This window comes from Chiroxiphia lanceolata, chromosome 21 (genome assembly GCF_009829145.1).
Source record: "Chiroxiphia lanceolata isolate bChiLan1 chromosome 21, bChiLan1.pri, whole genome shotgun sequence".
Classification (NCBI taxonomy): Eukaryota; Metazoa; Chordata; class Aves; order Passeriformes; family Pipridae; genus Chiroxiphia; species Chiroxiphia lanceolata.
In genome coordinates, this window is record NC_045657.1 from 4,105,159 (window position 1) to 4,125,807 (window position 20,649).

Below are 20,649 nucleotides of genomic sequence, written 5' to 3' on the forward strand. Positions count from 1 at the left end.
AAGTCTGGGGAGCAGGCAGGGGTTTTGGACCAGGCCAGGCTTTCTGCTTCTCCACCCAAAGCTCATTGCCTGAAGCTGGCAGAGCAATTCAGCAAACAGAGATAAGCAGTGGGATGGGATCCAGAGCACCAGGTGACAACTTCTCTCCAGAGGCAGCTGCATTTTAACAGCCCGGTGCAAAGTCCTCTTGATTCCAGGTGGGGTGGTGGGACTGGTGGAAGGCTGCAAGCTCCGCTCCTTCCTGTGTGTGGAGCCTCTCCACAGATCCCAGTCCAGCTCTGATTTGAGGGTTGAGAGGACACAAAATGCAAAAGGGAACAAAACATCCCATTGAGGAGGCATTTACACAGAGCTGGAAATGAGAGCAGCAGTTCCTATTCACTAAGCCTCTCCTCCCTGTGAGCCATAAAACAGCTTTGATTTCCTCCTCTTCCCCTCATCCCTCTTTCCCTCTGCAAGGAAAGTTGTACCAATAAAAGTGGGTGTGAATTTTAGCTAATAGATATTAGTGCAATTTCCCACCTGTGCTGATCACCACTGATGCCCACCTCTCCCCACCATCCAGGAGGGCACATCCAAATTTGCCACCTTGGAGATCAACCCAAAGAGGGCTCAGAAGCGGCAGCAGCAGCAGCGAGAGATGGTGAGTGTGGCATGGTCACCTCTGTGCCCCCTCCCTGGCATCTGCCCAGGCTGGTCCCAGCTCTGCTGACCCTGCTGTCCCTTCCGTCCCCACAGGGCGTGATGCAGGGCACCATTCCCTACCTTGGCACCTTCCTCACGGACCTGGTGATGCTCGACACCGCCATGAAGGATTTCCTGGATGTATGTACCTCCTCCCTATCCTCCCCCCTCCTTGCCTTCCTCCCTGTGCTTGGGCTGATAAAAGGAGAGCTGGTCCCCCGTGTGTCCTGTATCCGTCACTGCATCCTGTACCCAACACTGCATCCTGTATCTGACACTGCACATCCACCTCTGTCAGCCTGTGGAACTGGGCCACTTTCTTGGCAGGGACACCCACACTGCAGTGACAGTGAGCCGGGGACAGGGAGGGATGGGAGCAATATTTTTCTGCCTGCTCCATGCTGACCTTCATCTCCTTCTTTTCCAGGGTGGGCTGATTAACTTTGAGAAGAGAAGGAAGGTGAGAGCTTTGCCCTGGCAGCTACACAGCAGTGGGGGGGAAGGAGGAGGCTGACCTGGTGCAAGCTCAGGCTGTGCCAGTCACTTTGGGGTTGATCTCTGTCCTTTTTTTTGCTGTCATGTTCTTCACTTTTGGGGAGGGGATTCTGGTCTTCCATACCTGCCTGCGTGCATGGGGCTGGGCTGTCTGTGCAGGAGGCTGGGGCTGGAAAACAGATGTGGTCTCATGGCTTCCCTTTGCCACAGGAGTTTGAAGTCATCGCCCAGATCAAGCTGCTTCAGTCAGCCTGCAACAACTACAGCTTCACGCAGGAGGACCAGTTCGTGGACTGGTTCCACAGCCTGGAGCGGCTCAGTGAGGCCGAGAGGTGAGTGAGTGGGGTCTGGGACCGCTCTGGTGCATCGGGAGGTCCCACCACTCTGTTCTGTGCTCCACTCCCTGCTCTGCCTCCTTGGTGCTTGTGGCAGCACAGAGAGCTCAAACCCTCTTCTCTCCCCTCCCAGCTACGGACTGTCGTGTGAGATCGAGCCGCTGTCAGAGTCAGCCAGCAACACACTGAAGGCAAAGAAGAACACGGGCATCATCAAGCGATGGAGCGAGTGAGTCTGCCTGTCCCGGGGGGGAGGTGGGGGCCAGCACAGGGCATCTCTGGCTGAGTTGGGGGTGGTCCTGCCAGCCAAATGCGCCCTCACCCTGCTCCCTTCTGACCTGCCCCACGTCTCTCCTGGCAGCCGGCAGCCGCCGAGCACTGAGCCCTGCGCCAGCGGCAGCTCCCACTCAAAATCCTTCGACCAGCTCAAGTGTGGGCAGTACCTGTGCAGTGGGGACGCCACCGACTCGGTGAGTGTCACCTCTGCCGGCTCCAGCAGCTCCGACGTGGAGGAGATCAACATCAGCTTCATCCCCGAGTCCCCCGACTGCCAGGAGAAGAAGGTACATGGCACCTTTTGGGGTCCAGGCCTCCTGAGGCAGGTGCAGCCATCGTGTCGGGGCCGCCCCACCTCTGCCCCAGCACTGGGGCTGGGGGGGCAGGTGGGGGTCCTGGGGGCTGTTTCTGACTCGCTGGGGTTAGGGAGGCCCCTGCCCTTTGCTGCTCCGGCAGCGTGGCAAGGCTCTCGTGCCTCAGGTGGCTGTAGTTGTGTCGGTCCCCCATTGTCACAGGTCAGTGAGATCCCTCTGGCCTCCCTCCCCCAGCGCTGGTACGCCCCGTCTGTGGCCGATGGAGAAGCTAAACCCACTGTGTCCTCCGCATCCCCTCTCCTCCCTGCCCTCCAGTTCTGGGAATCCACCTCCCTCTCCTCCCTGGACACGTCAGGCATCGGCTCAGGCTCCAGCAGTGCCTCCTCCTCTTCTGTCTCCTCCACGCCGGTGACGGCCTCCCGCACACACAAGCGCTCGGTCTCCGGCATCTCCAGCTACTCCTCACTCTCGCTGCCCCTCTACAACCAGCAGGTCGACGACTGTTGCATCATCCGTGTCAGCCTGGCTGTGGACAATGGCAACATGTACAAGAGCATCCTGGTTAGTACAGGGGCCCCATGTTGACAGGGAGGGGTGGCTTGTCCTGCTCAGATGCAGGCATGGCTCGTTTTGGGAGGAGGCACTAATAGGAGGGAGGCTTTTGCAGTGTTCTGGGCTAATAAAGCTCTGGGCTCACAGGTGACGAGCCAGGACAAGACCCCGGTGGTTATTCGCAAGGCCATGGCCAAGCACAACTTGGACGGGGACCGGCCTGAGGACTACGAGCTCGTTCAGATCATCTCGGAGGAGAGAGGTGTGTGCTGGGGTGGGGGTGGCTTTCCTGGGGCCAGGCAGCCCTGCAGCTTGGGCAGCACCAGGTCAGAGCTGGGCTGGGAGGTGACAGTGAGAGGGACAGTGAGGGCGACAACTCTCAGGTCCCTTTGAGGGGCAGGGTGCCCGACTGACCCCCATCCTTGCTCACTTTCAGAGCTGAAGATCCCCGACAACGCCAACGTGTTCTACGCCATGAACTCCGCTGCCAACTACGACTTCGTGCTCAAGAAGCGGGGCTTCTCCAAGGGGGTGAAGATCAAGCATGGCTCCAGCTCCACCCTGCCCAGGATGAAGCAGAAAGGCCTGAAGATCGCCAAGGGCATCTTCTAGCCTCAGCCCCACTGCCACCCATCACCGACGGGGCCTTGGGGGCAGGCTGCTCTGGGCTTGGCCGCGACCGGTCCTTGTGCCGCCCTGCACGGGAGAGGAGTGGCCCCCGCCCGGGGGCTCGGCCGTGCATCCCCCTCCTCCCGCACCGAGCTGGGCTGTTGGACAACTGGTGTCGGCCTCTGCCTCTCTCTGCACAAGCCCCCATTCCAATCAGGTCTTTTTTTCCTACCCAGGAAGGCAGCAGCGGGGGGATATCTCTATTTTTTTTTTTTGTTTGTTTGTTTTATTTTTTAAAACTTCCACGGTGCGCCACTCGTCCAGCCCCGGCCAGCCCAGAGCTGGAGCCCGCCTCTGCCGTAGGTGCCTTGTGTCCGAGCGAGCCGGGGAGCGGCGACTCGCAGAGGGGCTGTTGGACAGGAGCAGAGCATGAGCCACCACCCTGGGGCTGCACAGCCTCCCACCCGGTGCAGTGCTCTCCTCCCCAGCTTTCCTGGTGGTTACCTCCACGTCTTTCCTCCCTGGGATAGCCGGCGTCGCCACCACCGCACATCTCCGCCCGTCCTTCCCTTGGGAGAAGCCACGGATGCCCCAGGCTGGGAAGATGCAGCCCTGTGCTCAGAGCCCTGTGGAGGAGGGCTGTGTCTGTGCCGTGAGGGAGTGGACGCCCTGTGCTCTCCACAGCTGGAAGCCTGCGTGGTCTCGCTCCTCTCCCGATCCGGCGCTTCCTCCAGCTGGACTTGGAATGGCCCGTGTTCAAACTTGCACCAAAGATCAAATGCCAGTGTCTCTTCTGCCGTCGGGGGAAGCTTCGGGCCGTGCCCCCAGCGCTGCCAGCCTAACGAGGGGGAGGAGAGCAAAGTTCTGAACTCGTGTAAATAAGAGATTTTGGGTCTGCGTGGGCGAGCGAGGAGCTGGAGAGCTCAGCGTGCTCCAGGTTGTCCCGGCTGCCACTGCCTGACCCTCAGAAAGTGCCACTCACCTTGGGCTTTAACCAGACTTTTTCAAACACTGACCATGGGAGAAGCAGCAATGAGACTTTTTTTTGTATAAAACAAAAAGGTTTACTGATTTTTTTTTTTTTTTCAGTATTTATTGGTTGTAAATAGAAGAGGCAAACTTGTACATTTTACTAATCCAGCTTCCCCCTGCCCTGCAGCCCAGTCCCTCTCTTGTCCCCACCCTGGTATTTAAGGCTGCTGGGAGGGACGTTGGCAGCAGCAGCAGCTTTGCTCTGCTCTGCTCATGGGGTGCAGACCCCGCCAGTCCCCCCCTCCCAAATTTCTACTGCTAGTTGCTCGAGCGGGGGCAGTTGCTTGTTTTAATCATTGTAGGAAACACTAACCAAAGGGGGACCTTTTGTTGCTCCTGGCTCTATCTCTGTTTTTTAAGTGCTTCATTCCAGCAGATCTTTTCTCTTTCCCGTCCGTCGGAGCTGCCAGGTGGGTGCGGTGCCTTCCTCAGCTCCAGGAGAAGGACCACGCTCCAGGGGCCAGGGCTGGTGACAGGAGCTGGGCTGCAGGTCCCTGGCACCAGGTGGGGAAGAGGCTGCTTGGGTGTGAGTGTGGCTTCCCCAGCCCTGTGTCCCCACTGCCCATTGCTGCACATGATGGGAGCTCCTGGCTCCCTGACGCAGGGGCAGCCTCCTGCCTCCCACCCTGCCCAAAGCCCAGCCCCTTCCCTCGGGCACCAAATTCCCTCTGCCAGCTCCTGCCTACCCTGGGACTGTCCCCTCCCTTCCCACCAGTGTCCCCAGCAGCCCAGTGTCACTGGAGGGACTGGCTGTACCATATGTATTTTGTACCACTTCAATGAAGGACACACTGCCCAGTGTGACTTGTACACAGCAATGTAATTAGTCTTTGCAATAAAATACTGATGCTCAAATGTCTCTGCCCCCAGGCAGGGGTTGTCCTGGCCTCCTTCCCCAAAATGCCAGCACCTTCCTGGAGAAATGGGTGGACCTGACTGGGGGGGAGGCAGTTAATACCTTATGTTCACTCTGCTGAGTTGAGCTTTGTTTTGTGTTTGAACTAAAAACCAGGCTTTTTGTTTGAGCGACCAGGGCCTGAATTTCAAAAGAACCGTATTCATTTGAACCTGGGGCTGTTGCATTTTTCAGTGGCAATTTGCTGGTTTTACTCTTTTTGTTACAAGCAGTGGCTTTAAGAGCAAATGCACCAGTCCTTAGGGTTGGAGGCAGTGATCTGCCTGGGTTTGAGGCATCATTCCTCAGTGCAGGAGGAGGAGGCCTTACTCCTGTTATGAAAAAAAAGCTTGGCTTCAGGTGTGCTTCTAACACACTGGGGAATGCACAAGACCCACAAAATGCCACAGATCTTTAATTTCTGTGCCCAGGTGGGAACATACCAGCTGGTGGTGCCAGACTAATGGCCAGTGTGGCCAAACTCTGTGAACCTAAAGCTCTGCCCCTTTGCCAGCTGTCTTCAGTCCTTGTTAACTACTGGGGAAGTCAGAACAGGACTGAGAAGTGCATTATCTAGTGAGGACAACATACACTACATCCCAGGAAGGGAATTATTCATTATTCACACTCAGACTGTGTGTTTCCCTGCTGGCTTTATTTCCAGAATGGCCAGCAACGCTCAGTGCTGAAGGCAGGCACAGTATTTTCATTCCCTTTGGACAAGCAGAAGGGCAGAACCTGCCTTAGGGACTCCAGTAATGCTGGATTGCTTCTTCCAGCATCTCCTCAGGCACCTTTTCCATTTTCCACACAGCCACCAACCTGGACAGAGTGCAATTCCCACACATGGAGAGATCTGGGAATGCAGCTTCTCCTCTCTCCTGGTGTATTACCAGCTGGTTTGCATTCTGGGCTCGCTCTGGGGAGTTTGTTGAGCTTGCTGGAGGCTTTCTTAGCCAGTAATTATGAAAATGTAGGCAAAGACTCCCAAACATCCATAATGATGGCCACCAGCAGTCAGTGCAGAGAGAGTGGCATCATTGTAGTACAAGCTCTGCTTTCCCAGATCCTGGGCACGGATCTGAACCCTCAGCTCTCAAGGAGCAAGAGACAGTTCTGTCCACAGCAGCCAGACTGCTCACCCAGTTCACACATAGTCCAGTATTTCTGTCTCCATTTCATTTTCACTCCCATCAGAAGGCTTGAAGTCTTCTTCCTCCTCCTCTTCATCCTCCTCATCCTCTCCAGACTCGTATGCCAGCTGCTCTTTGCAGTCTTCACTGCTTGTTGTATTTGAGAAAAGAGCTTAATTGGGAAGAAAGAAAGACACTGTGATGCCTCTCTCAGTGAAACCTGGGGGCATTTGCAGTAGAGTTCACACAACATGTGAGAAGCTGCAGGGGCACAGCTAATCTTGCACATCTTAACAGAATCTGATCGAGCCCAAAGCAACCCTTTTCACACTCCAGGAAAGCAAGGAGAACAGCAGCAGAGCTGTAGTGCTGTGCCTCCTCTCCCAGCTCATTCTGACCTCATTTACTGGGATATTATTGCTTTGGCCCAGCATCACACACAAACAACTTCCTCGCTTCTTGTTCAATCAGTAATGACAAAAAAAGTAAAATGCCACCAACAGATACATCAGTAAGAATAAGATTTTGATTATCACCGTGCAAAGACATTTAACACCTGAAGGCTGTGACACTGGGAAGATGAAACAGAAAACCTTTACTTCCAGTCATTGTTAATGCCAACCCACATTCACACTGCAGAACAGCCTCAGCTACAACACAAAGAACACGAGGGGTAGCACAAAGGAGGAGGCACATACAGGAAAGCCTCTGCCCCAGTGCTGACTTCACCATCCTCCCCTCAGCCTGCAACATCTCCACACTATCAGGAAGGCAGTACAACAGGGTGATGTTCAAAGCATCCTTACCAGGCCTTGTGGATCTGATGATCTGCTTTATCATCAGGGACATGCTGTCCCTCAGGTCATCACTGGTCTTGGGAAGGCACCACCCATCCCGCTCCGTGCATTCCGACTCTGTGCCGTCATTCCGGTGGATGATCTTCTGCAGGCTGAAAAGCAGCAAAAGGGAAGGAGACATTAGTCTTCTGCACTCAGGTGTGGGCTTTAAATGAGGCAGACTATGGCTTACTGCCATTTCACTGAGCTGGAATAGCACAGTTGATTATCCAGGTAACTGTCATCTGGGAAAGGAAGTTCATGCGTGAAAAGTCTGTTCTACTTTTATTCAGAAGTTAAAAACCTCTGATGTTCCTGGTCCAGGGGAGAGGGGTGAAGGGACAGGGTACAAGCAATAGGCTTTGAAATCTGTCTCTAACACAACACTCAGCTGCCAGTGTGCAATACCTCTCCACATTCAAGTCACAGAGCTGGTAGAACATCTGTCGATATGGGGGTAAAGCTCCTTCTCGGAAAACGTAGATGGATTCCTAAAAGAAGGAAAGAAGGAAAGGATTCATGTGCATTTTATGGTGTAACAGGACAGCTCTGGGGTAACTGAAAGGTACTTCTGATGGACTGATTCAAGAACAAGGCACTTCCAACACAAATCAGTTCTAAGGAATGTCTGCATGTGGCAAAAGATAAAGCTGGATAAGGAATGCCCCAAAATTTCCCTGCAGCCATAGAAACAACAGCACTGCTGTGCAGAGAACACACTTCATTCACCTCTTCAACCTGCAGCTCTGCCTGGAGCCTGTCACTGCATAAGACTGCATTGTGGCTTTCATTCTAGCAAAAATGGAAGAGTAAGACTCATTTATTTATTCCACCCTGCTGGATTTTGCAGCATGACCTGATAAAAGACACGGTGATTTTTTGCATTTCACCGCCCATGAAGTTCCAGTTTTATGAATTGAAGCCAAATGCTCATCACACCTCACACTAGGGCTGAGAGCACCAATCCCACCTTGCAGCATGTAAGAAATACACTCAGTGCTCAGCAGGTGAAGTCCTGGAGTGCCAGGTGCAAACAGCAGCTTCCCAGGCAAACCTGAGGACATCAGCTCACTCACAGCTGTCCCCCTGATGACTGATAAACCAGGAAACACTCCTATTTCACTGAGCTACTTCAAGACTAAATAAGAGTCATGCTTACCTTCAGTTTATACCTGCTGGAGGGGGGCTTTTTTGCCCCAGAGGCACCAGCTGTACCCAGTCCCTGTTTGAGGTCGTGGACACTGACTGTGTGACTGACTGAAAGCAAAAACAAAGACAATCCTATTAGAGACAACCTTGTACTGTCACTTCTCTCTGTTGATTCAACAAAACCAGACCAACCCAGCAATTATGGTTGCCTGAGTTTTGTTCATTCTTCAGAGATGTCACTGGGCAGTCAGAGGGAAGGTGCTGAGTTTGTTGTGTTTTTCCACAGTGTGTACTTGTTCATAATTTTAACCTTTTCTACTCTCCCTTGACGAAGAAAAGAGAACTTCCCCTTTCTCTGCACCATCATTGCTAATTCTGAGCACAGAACTCCCTCCTGCCAGCTAACAGACACTGTGGCTCAGCCAGACATGCTTCCAAGACTCCCACACCACTTCCCAGCAGGAGATTCTTCTCCTGGCTTAACAGCAGCACCGTACTATAACCAGAAAACAAGCTCCAGCTTTGGCTCAGCTAGAACAGAGGAAGACCCTTCACCACCTGTGACCAGGGTGGGGTACACACAGACCCAGAAGACCAGGCAGCCCTTCTGCTGGCCCAACATACCTTGTTTCTTGACAGTGATGGGCAGGCTGTAGTTGTAGGTGCTGCGTTTTGCTTTCACGGGCATGTCATTAGGGGCATAACCTGGAGGTGAAAAAGGAAAACCAGTAATGAACTGAGGGCAAGAACCCTGCAGAATATCCTTGGCTCAGTAACACAAGGGCTGGGCTGGTGTGGGAAAGGCAGGCTGGTCTTTGAGATATGCTGACTTTAGCAAGGTTGGGAGAAGAGATCAATAAAACCCTTTAACTTGGAAAGAAAATGTGACCTGATGTCAATGAGTGGATGCCAGTTCTGTCATGGACTTATTAGATGTCAGAAACTCCTTTTCCTCAATTTGCCTTCTGCAAAATCAGAGCAGGGGTACCCCATGCCCAAGGTCCAAGACCCAAAATCCTACATGGGATGCTGAGGTGCTTAAGGAAAAGCTACTATGGAAGCACCAGAATTCCTGCTCAGTGCCTCCATGACCAAGGGGCAGGATGGTCTGCTACATCCACTTGGGCTTGGGACACATGAAGGAGGGAAGTCAGAGTCTGGAATGTGCCAAATGAGGAAAGACATATTGCATACTATGAAATAAAGTATTAAAGGAGTTTAGAGAGAACTACAGTAAGCAAGGAGCTCAAAAGGTGACATCAGAGCAGAAATATGGCAAAAGAGTTTGAAAAACACATAAAAAGAAAAGTACTACCAGGATTAACCAGAAAGCAGAGAGAGCAGCTCTGTGGGTTTGGCCCTTTTACCATATTTCATTCCACAGCGAATTCGGAAGTCCAGTACTTGATAAATCTTTGCTTCAGGGTGTTTTCTGGGGTCATACCCAAACCTAACCCACAAGCTTCTCCAGGGACCTGTCAACTGCATAAACATACATGGGGGAAGATGGTTACAGAAAAGCAGCACAATGTTGCACTTTCTTCAGTACAGGGGTGCAAAGGTTCTTGAAAAGTTCTAATATTTCCCTCACTGCCCAAAGATTATTGCTTTTCCCAGCTCTTTCCTCAACTTGCCATGCCAGTATTTATTTATGCCCACTGGAACACGGGCAATCAGTGCATCAAAACACAAATATTTGTGTGCTTTTAAAAACTAACCTGCAAGGTCACAGTCAGGTGTTTCTGTGGAAAAAATTCTGCTACTATTTCCAGGTGTTCAATCAGGACTGACCTGCAAAGCTGATTAGAACCAGTGGAGCAAACAGGTATTGAGTCCTCCTTGGCTTTAACTTCTGTTCCAAAGCAAGGCTTTCCTTCCCTCTGTCTCTTTACATAATATTAAGCTCAGGTACTTAGTGGTAGGACCTCAGAGGTGGTGAAGGACCAGGAACACCCAGCTGCTGCTCCCTTGCTCCCAGGTGTACTACTCACCATGTAATAGGCCAGATATGGCAGCAGCAGCTTCAGCTTGTCTGGGTGGACACTGATGTTGGCTTTGACTGCATTCCGAGACCAGACAGGACGGACTTCAAAGAGCTAAAATGACACAGAAACAACCACAGAACAGTGGGAAGTGGGTCACCAATGGCAGATCAGCTTTCCAAGAGGATTTAGTGCAGCATCAGGGCCTTTAGCCCCTCAATATGAGCTGTTGGAACAGCAATGTAAGAACCCGTCACACAAAAAGGAACTCGAGTTGGCAACAGATTCAAATCTTGATTTGCAGGACTGAACTGAACACAGCAGTGTCAGCAGCATCTACTGAAACCTGCTGTATCAGTCAGTGAAAATCACCAAGAATTTCTGGAGAATTCAGAGAAAATGCAGTTTTTCCTCCAGAGCTTGCTGCAGCACAGTGCTCAGGTCAGGAATAAGGCACCCACCTTTCTCAGCTCCTCCTCCACCTTTGTATCCACAGGATTGGTGCACACTTTCTTCCAGGTCTGTACAGCAGCATCCAGTGGTTTAGCTGGGATTTCCTCATCATCAAAGTTCACAAAGATGGCATTGTGTGGGCGACGGGCCCTGCTGAGGCCAATCAGGTTCTCACCAGACACCTGGGGGTTGTTGTATCCCTCCCTAAGGAACGGGGAAAGGCAAGGAGGGATTCAGCCACATGAGCAATGGGCTGGTTTAACTTTGGCCCAACCTCCCTTATCACATACTGGTATCATAAAAGACTGTCATGACACCACTGAGGAAAGAACATTTCAATTTTAAAAACCCTTCCAAGCTGCATTCAGTGGCACACTGACAGAGGTGCTCCACCCTGGCTGGCAGAAAAACCTCAGGCACCTGGTCCTGATCTGTATGAAATGTATTTGAGCACTGAAGGCTTCACCCTCTGCATTTGCCCTCCTGTAGCTACTGCATCTACTCAGTGGTATAGGGGCAAAGCAAGAGGGAAATGCAGATTCCAGTTCAATGTAGAAATTCCTTTTCCTTTAAAAAGTGCTGATGAAGGCCAACAGTGAGAAAATGAAAGATGTTTCTTGTGGGAGATCTCACAGATTGTTCTTCTGGAAAAGCCAACTGGGGCCAGGCAGGCACAGGCCACAGGAGCACATGGCACTGTCTCCTGCAAACCCTGCCCTTGGGTCCAGCCCACTGGAAGCAGCAGGAAGGTGTCCCTGCATCCCACACTGTGTGAGATGTGCTGGGAGAGCACCAGTATCTTCACCACATCACCACACCCCCTCAGCTGGCAAACCCTGGACTGCTGAGGTTGCCACTGCCAGACAGTTTCTGTTTGTTTTGGGTTTTTTTTTGCCTCTGTTGTGTCAAATCAAGGGGGATAAAACAGAACAAGGCAGCAGCTTAAACAGGTGAAATCCACGAATGATGTAAAGGCACTGACCTGTGCTGAATATCTGGACGATAAAAATAGTCAATGGGAGTGTCCAGACGTGAGAAAATTGGTGGTGGGATGTAAAGAGGTAATTCTCTGTTAAAGAACTCTTCCTTCTCTGGTTTGAGCATCAGGACTTTGTCATACATGGAGGTTTGTTTGCCATCAGGACCAGAGTGCATTGCCAGGTACTGGAAATCAGACATTCCTGGGAGAAACAGAAGTTAAAACATTGTGAAGTTCATTAATTATATTAAAATTTATATTATTATAATACATCACAATAAATTATATATAATATAATGATACATTATATCTAATATATCATATGATATATAATGATACATGATATATAATATACTATATATACAATATACTACCTAGACAATATACTACAATAATATGTAATATAGTATTACAATAGAATATATAATAATATATTATTGTAAGTATAATATATCTATAATATATAATATATGTATAGTATAATATTATATTATAAATATATAAATATTATTTATATGAGAATATTTAACAATATTTCTCATACTAAAGTTTCAGGAGCTAAGAGTCTGCTAAGTTTATGTAAAGGTTTCTACAGTAAGGACACTTGATTTGCCTTCCAGTTCTGAGTTGTTTAAAGGGAAACACTTCCCTTTCCCATCAAATATCCTCATCTCTAAGCCACATGGACACAAAGCATTTTACCTTGAAATTTGTAAACAGTGGTGACAATCCCAAGGATCTCCATCTCAAATTGGACTTCTGGTTGGATTTGTTCCTCGGGGTCCAGCTGCTTCTTCCTCCTGCTCCTCCTCCTGACCCTGAGCAGCATGGTGGAGGTGGGGAAGCGGTTGGCACACACGGGGTGGCAATAGGGGTCCTTGGGGCGAAAATACAGCTCCAGCCTCTTGGCAGGGTCGGCGTAGATCTGTCAGCAAGGGCAGGCACAGCCCCGTGAGCATCCCACCCACAGAGTCCCTCTGCCTGTGCCAGCCCCAGCCCCACACACTGCCACCCCTGCCCCGCCAACATGTGGGATGTGCAGCTGCTCCCATCCCGGGTATTAGGAAAAAACAAATAAATGAGAAAGATAATATCCTGAATATTAGGAGGAAATCCTTTCCTGTGAGGGTGGTGAGGCCCTGGCAGAGGTTGCTCAGAGAAGCTGGGCCCCATCCCTGGAAGGGTCCAAGACCAGGTTGGATGGGGCTTGGAGCAACCTGGGATAGTGGAAGGTGTCCCTGCCCATGGTAGGGGGTGGAAAGAGATGGGCCTTAAGGTCCTTCCAACCCAAACCATTCTAGGGTTTTACGATCCCGCCCGACACCCCTCAAATCCCTGCTCGGGGGCAGCATGTCCGGAGCCTGCTGGCTTCGAAGGGCTCGCACCGAGGGTCCCACCGCGGGGCTCTCCCTGTCCCCGACCCCCTCCGGCCTCACCCACCTCCCCAGGGCCAGGCCCGGGCTGCCCGCACACCCCTGCCCAGCGAGCCCCCACCCGCCCCACAGCCCCGCTCACCCGCGACACGCCCTGCTCTCCTCCCAGCGTGCTCAGCATGGCCCCGACGTCCCGCACCAGCCCCGGGTACTCCACACAGACGAGGCGCGGGGCCCGGGGCAGCTCCAGCACGGCCGAGCCCCGCGGGCCCCGCCGCGGCCCCGCCGCCATGGCCGCGCCGCCGCTCCCCGTCCCCCGCACCGCGGAACGAAGGTTCCGCCGCACGAAGGTTCCTACGGGCCCGGGTGTGGGCGAAGGGCGGGCCCTGAGGGCGTCCGTGAACTCCTTCGAGCTGGTGACTCTAAACCCGTGCAGAATCACTGCCCCTGTGGGTTGTTTTGTCCCCTGTCCTGCTCGTGGTTAAAAGAAAAGGAAGGAAAACAACCCCCGGGGCAAGAGCCCTCGGTACTGAGCGCACGCTCACACGCAGCTCATACAACCACTGTTTCGCTCGAGCTGCATTAAAGTCATGCCAGTGACTACTGGAGAATATTTTGGAGTCATGAGTTTCGAAGTAATGCAAGGAATCTGGTGGAAATTCCCATTAAAATAAGCCTTTGGTTCCTAAGAACTTAAGCCTTCATCCCGCCAGTGTTTGATGCCGCGAGAGGTGGCAGATGGAGGGTATGAGGGTTAAGCTGAGAGTTTAATTTGCCCCAAGAACTGCTTGCCCAGGACATGGCTGTGTCATGGGTCAGGGGACACTCGCTGACCACACACATCCCTTCCTGCCTGACCTTAAGGTTAGCGACAAAATCCTGTCACGGCAAACACAAGGAGAACCAGAGTCACTCAGTTACAAGCAAGCCTTTAATTGATCTTTAAAAGGTGTTTTTTCTTAGGTTCAGAACATCAACCCTGACTGGGTGATGTTGGCAACCTGGGGCAGGCTCCGATAGACCGAGTTCCAGAAGGTTACAAACCGGGATCTCAGGTCCTGCTTCACGGAGTTCTTGTTTATCTTGTTGTTGATTTCCAGGTAGTAAGTGCCCTTGTCGCTGTAGGCTGGCCAGGAAACAGGCACGTCTGAATTCCCCTTGTTGGGATCACTGGGAAAAAAGAGACACACACAAGTTCAGTTTTAACAGGGCGGCTTGGGGACCCAGCGGTTTTGAGGTGTTTGGCAGGAACCCGTCTGTTCAAGTGAGGTTATAAGTGAGAGCAGAGAGAGTTTGACACTGGCACAAGCAATAGGAATTCACACAGAGGCTTAATTCCTGTATGAACACCAGGATTCAGGAATGCACCTCATCATTAAGTGTAAGCAGAATTCACAAGCTCTGGAAATGCTCCTCCTGTCCCCCTAGGCGTGCTATGGATTGGGAGGACCCAGAGCAAACTCCACCACTGGGAGATACAGAACTCAGCTCACAACAGAAATACAGAGAACACCCTGCTTTGGGGAATGATCCTGAGAAGTTACTGGACAAAGGCAGCAGGCTGAAGGGCTGCAGCAAAGCACAACTGTGGAACAGGAATCACTCACCCAGTGCTGGCAAAATTGGTCCAGTAAGCGATCATGGCCTTGGAGACAGTCCTGTGCTTGGGCAGGTAGCCCAGGGGGGTGGTAAAGGGCTTCCCAAAGACGTACTGCAGGTCATCAGCGTGGTCTGCCCCAACCCAGCTGGGGTAGACGGGCATGCGGGACGGCTGGGAGAACAAGTAGCTGTATGTCTTGGCACTCCTGGGGAAACAAAAGAGACTGGCTAAGCAAGGGGAGAGCAGAGCTCTCTTAACTGCTCCTCAGCCCCTTGTGCTGGGAATGCAGCATTTTGGTCCCCCAGTCCAGCTCAGTCTTCCTACGAGGGCTAAGCTGCTCACTGGGCGTTCTGCACGTGCAGATTCAGGGTCCACTGCGTGGGAACCAGGAAGATGTAGTCAGTCATCAGCTCCACCACTGTCTTCTTCATGACCTCCTGCTTCGGGTTCTCGTCCCAGCTCTGGGTGTAGATACTGTATGTGGCGTTGGCTCCAGCCTCGCCCCTGTCCACGGTCAGTGCTTTGATCAAATTGTAGATCTCTTCCCTGAAAAGACAAGTCATGTCAACTAGTTACTGACCAGCAGCTTCCAGTGGGGCACAACTCTTGCCTGGCCCTTTCTCTTGAAGGCTCTGGACTCAGCCACACAAGCCCTGGGCACACAGGCTCGGAGTGACACCCTGTTTTGAAGGTCAAGCCCTGTCCCCTCAAGTCTAAGCGCTCAGAGTTTGGGAGCTACATTAAAGAGAAGATTCCTCCTGTTGAGGGTTTCCAGAGCCTCTCTCACTTACGCAGTGATTTTCCTCAGTGGGGCATTGATGGCAGGTAAGTCCACACCAGCGAAGAAGTGCCCGTCCATGTCGTTGACCCCAACCAGGTAGTCAATGTCGGCAGTGTTGGCAAAGAGATTCTCTGGCATGTCTGGGAGGAAATCTCCATCGACCACAGGAGTGATGGCCAGGGTGTGCACCAGGGCAGCTGCAGTGGGAGACAAACCCAGAGTCTGTTAGGAGGTGAGAACAGACAGGTGTGTGGTCTGGCATATACCAAGAGTCAAAGAGCTGTGGAAAGAACAGGCTGAGGTGAATGACAGCTTGAGCAGTGACTTCAGCACGGGCAGGATGTCACCCAGAAGTAGGGTAAACCTCGTGCCTGTGGGTGAAAGAGAAGAGCAAGAGATCTGGCAGCCATGTTACCAGGTGGTAACATCCAAAATTCCTCTCCTCCACCAAGTCCCTTCCCAAAAAGTCCAGCCAGTGTAGGGAAGAGCTGAACTTTTTATCCCGTCTGGCCATGCTCTCTGATTGCCAGGACTGCCAGCTCCAGCCAGTGCATCTGCATAGTGGTGGCTTGGCCAAATCTCTGTCCTGAGCAACGCTAAAGGCTCATAGTGACCAGGAGCATGAGGAGAGCAAGAGGAGTGTTCTTGGGAAAGGAATCCTCACAGGCAGCAAAAGCAGCAGCGTTCCCTTCCTGGTGTGAGTCCCACACTCCACCCAGCGACTCAAATGGAAATAGCAGAGATGTGGTCAATTGTATTTTGTTTGTAAGCCGTGTGCGCGAGTTGCTCTTGCTACTTCCACAGACCAGGAAGCCCAAACAGCTTCTTGGAGTCAAGGCATGACCCTTGGATAATCCCTGTGCCACTGCTGCCTGATGGGCTGTGCTCATCCAGCACAATGTGCACCTGCCTACGGAAGGGTGACTGCAAGATCTGGCATTATTGTCTCCGTTCTGAAGGACACAAGCACTGCTTCAACACTCCTGGCAATTACCCCAGTGTCCTACCAGAGGTTTGGGGAGCCCTGAGTGGGTGGTGGATCACAGTGCAGGCTGGGGGACTTACTGGGCAGGTTGGTCAGCTGCAGGTGGTAGGCCAGAGTCAGTTTTTTGGGATCAGCGTCACGCAGGCAGCTGGCCAAGATGGTGGTGTTGTCTGTGGAGCAGCCCAACTTTTCTCCAAGCTGTGGGAGCAGAGAGAGAGAAACCTCCTAGCATTACCTCCCAAAGACAGGGGTTACAGAGGAAGAGCTGTGGTTGGTTTTAATCTCTAAGCATCATGTTTCCAAAGCCCTGCTGGACATGGCTCCTGCCAAATCCCTTACTAGTTATGCTCTCCTCTAGGGAACCACCTTTTAGGAAGCTATAATCCTTCGACAAGATTTGCACATTACCTTTTCAGCCCAGAAGAGTGGGTCCCTCTGGATGGCCCAGCTGCAGAGCCCGACACCGCTCTGGCTGATGGCTCTCTTGATCAGGCCCTTGTTCTTCGGGGACAAGCTCTGGGGTGCAGAATGGAAACAAGAGGGTTTCAGGCAAAAATTCAGGGGACCGGTTAAAGAGAAGAAGGAGGAGCACCTACAAAGCACAGAGGCTGAGCATTGCTGTCCAGGGAAGGATGTTAATGAGGCAGCAGGCGGGGAGGAAAGTGTCACAGTGCCAAGGGGTCCCTCTCCCCCATTTACACAGAAGTGGCTCTAGTGGGGAGTGACAGAGACAACTCACCTGCAGGGAGACACTGACGGCACCGGCCGATTCCCCAAAGATGGTGATGTTTTCTGGGTCACCCCCAAAGGCCTTGATGTTCCTCTTCACCCAGGCAATAGCCATGTGCTGGTCCTTCAGCCCGTAGTTCCCTGAGCGGCACAGAGCACCCACCACTGAGCAGGGGCACAGCAAAGCTGACTCAGCACAGGGTCCCCCCCAGACACAGAGGGAGCAGTGCTGGTACCTGGCATGTTTTCATCTCCCGTGCTCAGGAAGCCCAGGGGTCCCAGGCGATAGTTGATGGTGACCACGATGACGTTGCCCCGCACGGCGATCTCCTCGCCATCGTACAGGTAGTTATCCAGGAAATTGGCTCCTTGGCTCCCTCCCACCAGGAAGGCACCACCATAGATGAAGACCATCACAGGCAGGTTGGTAGAGACTGCCAGGGGAGCAAGAGGAGCAGACTGAGCCACAACAGAGCCAGGAGGTGCAGCCCGTCCATCCCCTCACCCACTCCCTGAGCATCACTGCACCTGGGCAGGAACAGACAATGCTCTGCCATCACCTCTGGCCAAGGAAGTCCTTGCTCTGCACAAGAGGCTGAACCTCCCAAGAGGCTACAGCTGGGGGTTGTTGCCTGACACAGTTCCCACCTTTCTCCCCAAAATCACTGCTCAGCACTTGCCCACTATGGGAATGTAACTGCTGAGAGATGCTCCAGAATAATCTGTGCATAAAACGCAGCTGGGAAGCTCCTGCCCAGGTCCCTGCTAAGCACATACCCTGTCTCCTGGCTTGAGGGATCCATATGTTCAGGTAGAGACAGTCCTCTATCCCACGGACATCAGTCTGGGTGAGCGTCATCTGCATGCAGCGATTCTTGAATGATTTTGCCTTCAATGTTCCTGAAAGGAGAGAGGGAAGACAGCATGTCCTAGTTAGGGGCATCAACTCCATCCACTGGTTGCAATCCACCCATCCTTTGCTCTCTGAGTCCAGTGTAGAGGCAGAAAAGCCTCCCCAGACACTATAACCGGTCTGAGGGAGTGACAAAGTGGGAGCCTTGCCCCTGTGAACTAGCTCTGGACAGCCATGGCCGGGGGAGGGCAGGTGCAGGTGCCATGCTTCGGTTTTGTTACTTTCTGGTGTTACTTGAGTTGCTTGGGAACACTGAGACACAGACTCTCAGACCCTCCAGGAGACAAAGAGCTTCTTCTTGGCTCTGCTTAGTCGATAAAAGCAGGCAACAATATCTTTGGCTTGCCAAAAACAGACTAAAAGAGAAGCAAAAAAAAAAAATCCCGAACCAAAGGCATTCAAAGGTTGGATCTTACCATCCCAGCCAGGATGAGGTTGGGGATCTTCCAGTCTCTTTGGAGGGGCAGCAAAGGGAATCCCTCTGAAGATGTCGACGTAGCTCCCGAAGAGTCCCAGTTTCTTACTCTCACCTTCCACAAAACCACCCTCGGTGTACACCACACCCAGCTACAGGGGATACCACAGAGAAGAGACAATCTGTTGCTCAGTTCCTCATGCCTCTGACTTCCCATGCCTTCCCAGCACCCACACCTTGCCCTGGCCAGTCCCCCACACAGACCCACTCACAGCCCACCCTCCCTGTCCGTGCCCTTGGATCCCTGTGGGAAGCCCACAGGGAGGTGCCACTGGAGCTGCAACCATGCAGGTGTCCTGCAGTTGCCCTTTGGAGCAGACAGGCAGCAGCAATTCCTACACACTCCCAAAAATAAATGGCAGAAGAAGAGGACCTTCAGCCCTAGGGTGTAAACCTGGCCAGACCTGACACAGAACTGTGCAGGAACTCTTGGGAAAATGTCCCTGAGAGCCTTTGCCGTGTTGAGGGCAGGAAAACACTGTGCCCCAGCTGCCAGGCCTGCAGACCCTCTGTCAGGGATCCAGATCGGGTGTGACAGGGAGGAACTCAGGCAGGAAGAGGTGAAATATGTTGCCAAGCCCTGAGAAGTGCCTTGGTACTTACGGTCGCAGCCCAGGTCACCCCCAGGGAGGAGCACAAGGCCAAGCACAGGATCCCCCAGCGAGCCATGGTGAGGGCACACCTGAGGAGACAGTGCCCAGCTGGAAAGCTGGAATATATATAGTGAGGGGGCAGGTGTGTGTCAATGCCATGGGCCAGCCTTGGCTCTGAGGTGAACCAGGGGAGCCTCCACACACTTGTCCTTGAGAAGCCCGAGGCCAGTCCCTGGCTGAGGTAGAACTGGCATTGCCGTGTGAGAGCCCTGCAGGTGCTGCTTTTGTGGGCTGGAGGCCAAACTGAAGGATATCACTCGGTCTAAGAAAACTCCAGAAAACATAAACAACACTGACGAGAAGCCTCATCCAAGCGCAGGAGGCTGAAATCATATTAAGCCGCGCAATAAAACATATTATTGGCAACCTTTGAGAAATCTTGTGCTCAGAACACACTGGGGAATGCACAAGACTCAGAAAATGACAGCAATCCTTAAACATGATTCCATCCAACAGCAGCCAGACTGGTCACCAAGTTCACACATAATCCAGAATTTCTATCTTCACTTCATTGTCACTCTCATCACAAAGCTTGAAGTCTTCCTCCTCCTCCTCCTCACTACCCTCATCTCTCTGCAGGCTCATCTGCCAGCTGCTCTTTGACATCCTCACTGCTTGTTGTATTTGCCAAGAAGGCAGGGGAATGGACAGGACATAAAGAACAAGCTTTGAAATCTGTCTCTAACAGAACACTCAGCTGCCAGTGCAATACCTTTGCACATTCAATTACAGAGCTGGCAGAACATCTGCCATAAGGGGGTAAGGCTCCTTATGGAAAATATAGATGAATTCCTAAGAGAAGGAAAAAAGGAAAGGATCCATATGCATTTTATGGTGTAACTGGAGCTTTCCCATGAACCTGCAAAAATGAAGTTTGTGCTCCAGATTTCAGAAGAGAAGGAACTCAGCCAGGTGAGCAATGGGTTGGTATTACTTTGGCCCAAACTCCCTTATCACATACTGGTATCATAAAAGACTCTCGTGACTCCACTGAGGAAAGAACATTTCAATTTTAAAAACCCTTCCAAGCTGCATTCAGTGGCACACTGACAGAGGTGCTCCACCCTGGCTGGCAGAAAAACCTCAGGCATCTGGTCCTGATCTGTATGAAATGTATTTGAGCACTAAAGGCTTCACCCTCTGCATTTGCCCTCCTGTAGCTACTGCATCTATTCAGTGGTATAGGGGCAAAGCAAGAAGGAAATGCAGGTACCTGTTCAATCTAGAAATTCCTTTTCCTTTAAAAAGAGCTGATGAAGGTCAACAGTGAGAAAATGAAAGATGTTTCTTGTGGGAGATCTCACAGATTGTTCTTCTGGAAAAACGAACTGGGGCCAGGTGGTCACAGGCCAGAGGAACACATGGCATTGTCTCCTGCAAACCCTGCCCTTGGTTCCAGATCACTGGAAGCAGCAG

General features: G+C 52.1%; 3 protein-coding genes across 9 annotated transcripts in view; 1 reads left to right on the forward strand and 2 right to left on the reverse strand.

Annotated features, from left to right (window-relative positions):
- The window catches only part of RALGDS (ral guanine nucleotide dissociation stimulator), a 59,145-nt gene extending 53,989 nt beyond the window's left edge, over nucleotides 1-5,156 (forward strand). For 3 of the 5 annotated variants that reach the window (XM_032708420.1, XM_032708418.1, XM_032708416.1), the window contains exons 10-18: nucleotides 566-643; nucleotides 739-825; nucleotides 1,112-1,144; nucleotides 1,390-1,511; nucleotides 1,648-1,743; nucleotides 1,876-2,077; nucleotides 2,306-2,665; nucleotides 2,804-2,918; nucleotides 3,093-5,156. In XM_032708420.1, the coding sequence (XP_032564311.1) occupies nucleotides 566-643; nucleotides 739-825; nucleotides 1,112-1,144; nucleotides 1,390-1,511; nucleotides 1,648-1,743; nucleotides 1,876-2,077; nucleotides 2,306-2,665; nucleotides 2,804-2,918; nucleotides 3,093-3,268 (1,269 nt within the window). In that variant the 3' untranslated portion in view covers nucleotides 3,269-5,156. The remainder of the gene's footprint in view (nucleotides 1-565; nucleotides 644-738; nucleotides 826-1,111; nucleotides 1,145-1,389; nucleotides 1,512-1,647; nucleotides 1,744-1,875; nucleotides 2,078-2,305; nucleotides 2,666-2,803; nucleotides 2,919-3,092) is intronic. The other 2 variants (XM_032708417.1, XM_032708419.1) reach the window with 2 other exon arrangements.
- On the reverse strand, nucleotides 3,547-13,416 carry GTF3C5 (general transcription factor IIIC subunit 5). Of its 3 annotated transcripts, none has more exons than XM_032708423.1 (12): nucleotides 13,240-13,416; nucleotides 12,427-12,649; nucleotides 11,728-11,926; nucleotides 10,754-10,949; nucleotides 10,302-10,406; nucleotides 9,678-9,792; nucleotides 8,935-9,015; nucleotides 8,321-8,418; nucleotides 7,570-7,652; nucleotides 7,132-7,274; nucleotides 6,335-6,497; nucleotides 3,547-4,103 (listed from the first exon to the last, which is right to left on the reverse strand). In XM_032708423.1, exons 1-11 carry the CDS (start codon nucleotides 13,387-13,389, stop codon nucleotides 6,340-6,342), a joined length of 1,551 nt encoding a protein of 516 aa, XP_032564314.1. In that variant the 5' UTR covers nucleotides 13,390-13,416; the 3' UTR covers nucleotides 3,547-4,103; nucleotides 6,335-6,339. The 3 variants fall into 3 exon arrangements, with proteins under 3 accessions (XP_032564314.1, XP_032564315.1, XP_032564312.1); XM_032708424.1 differs by lacking the exon at nucleotides 3,547-4,103 and adding an exon at nucleotides 4,337-4,791; XM_032708421.1 differs by lacking the exon at nucleotides 3,547-4,103 and having other exon boundaries at nucleotides 5,829-6,497.
- A 638-nt stretch (nucleotides 13,417-14,054) lies between these two features.
- Nucleotides 14,055-19,434, reverse strand: LOC116797097 (bile salt-activated lipase-like). The gene is made up of 11 exons (XM_032708329.1): nucleotides 19,184-19,434; nucleotides 18,522-18,672; nucleotides 17,970-18,092; nucleotides 17,429-17,626; nucleotides 17,203-17,333; nucleotides 16,872-16,979; nucleotides 16,544-16,661; nucleotides 15,489-15,675; nucleotides 15,040-15,243; nucleotides 14,705-14,902; nucleotides 14,055-14,267 (listed from the first exon to the last, which is right to left on the reverse strand). The coding sequence occupies exons 1-11, from the start codon at nucleotides 19,247-19,249 to the stop codon at nucleotides 14,063-14,065; spliced, it is 1,689 nt and encodes a 562-aa protein (XP_032564220.1). The 5' UTR covers nucleotides 19,250-19,434; the 3' UTR covers nucleotides 14,055-14,062.
- Nucleotides 19,435-20,649: the final 1,215 nt, after the last annotated feature.

Coding starts and splice junctions, on each gene's coding strand:
- GTF3C5 (XM_032708423.1), bottom strand. CDS start 13,389: ATGGCGGCGGGGCCGCGGCGGGGCCCGCGGGGCTCGGCCGTGCTGGAG. Junction 12,650..13,239: donor GAGAGCAGGGCGTGTCGCGG/GTGAGCGGGGCT, acceptor CCTTGCTGACAG/ATCTACGCCGACCCTGCCAA. Junction 9,016..9,677: donor TCGCTGTGGAATGAAATATG/GTAAAAGGGCCA, acceptor TTTCACCTCCAG/GTTATGCCCCTAATGACATG.
- LOC116797097 (XM_032708329.1), bottom strand. CDS start 19,249: ATGGCTCGCTGGGGGATCCTGTGCTTGGCCTTGTGCTCCTCCCTGGGG. Junction 16,662..16,871: donor CACTCTTCTGGGCTGAAAAG/GTAATGTGCAAA, acceptor CTGCTCCCACAG/CTTGGAGAAAAGTTGGGCTG. Junction 14,903..15,039: donor CTGCACGTGCAGAACGCCCA/GTGAGCAGCTTA, acceptor TTGTTTCCCCAG/GAGTGCCAAGACATACAGCT.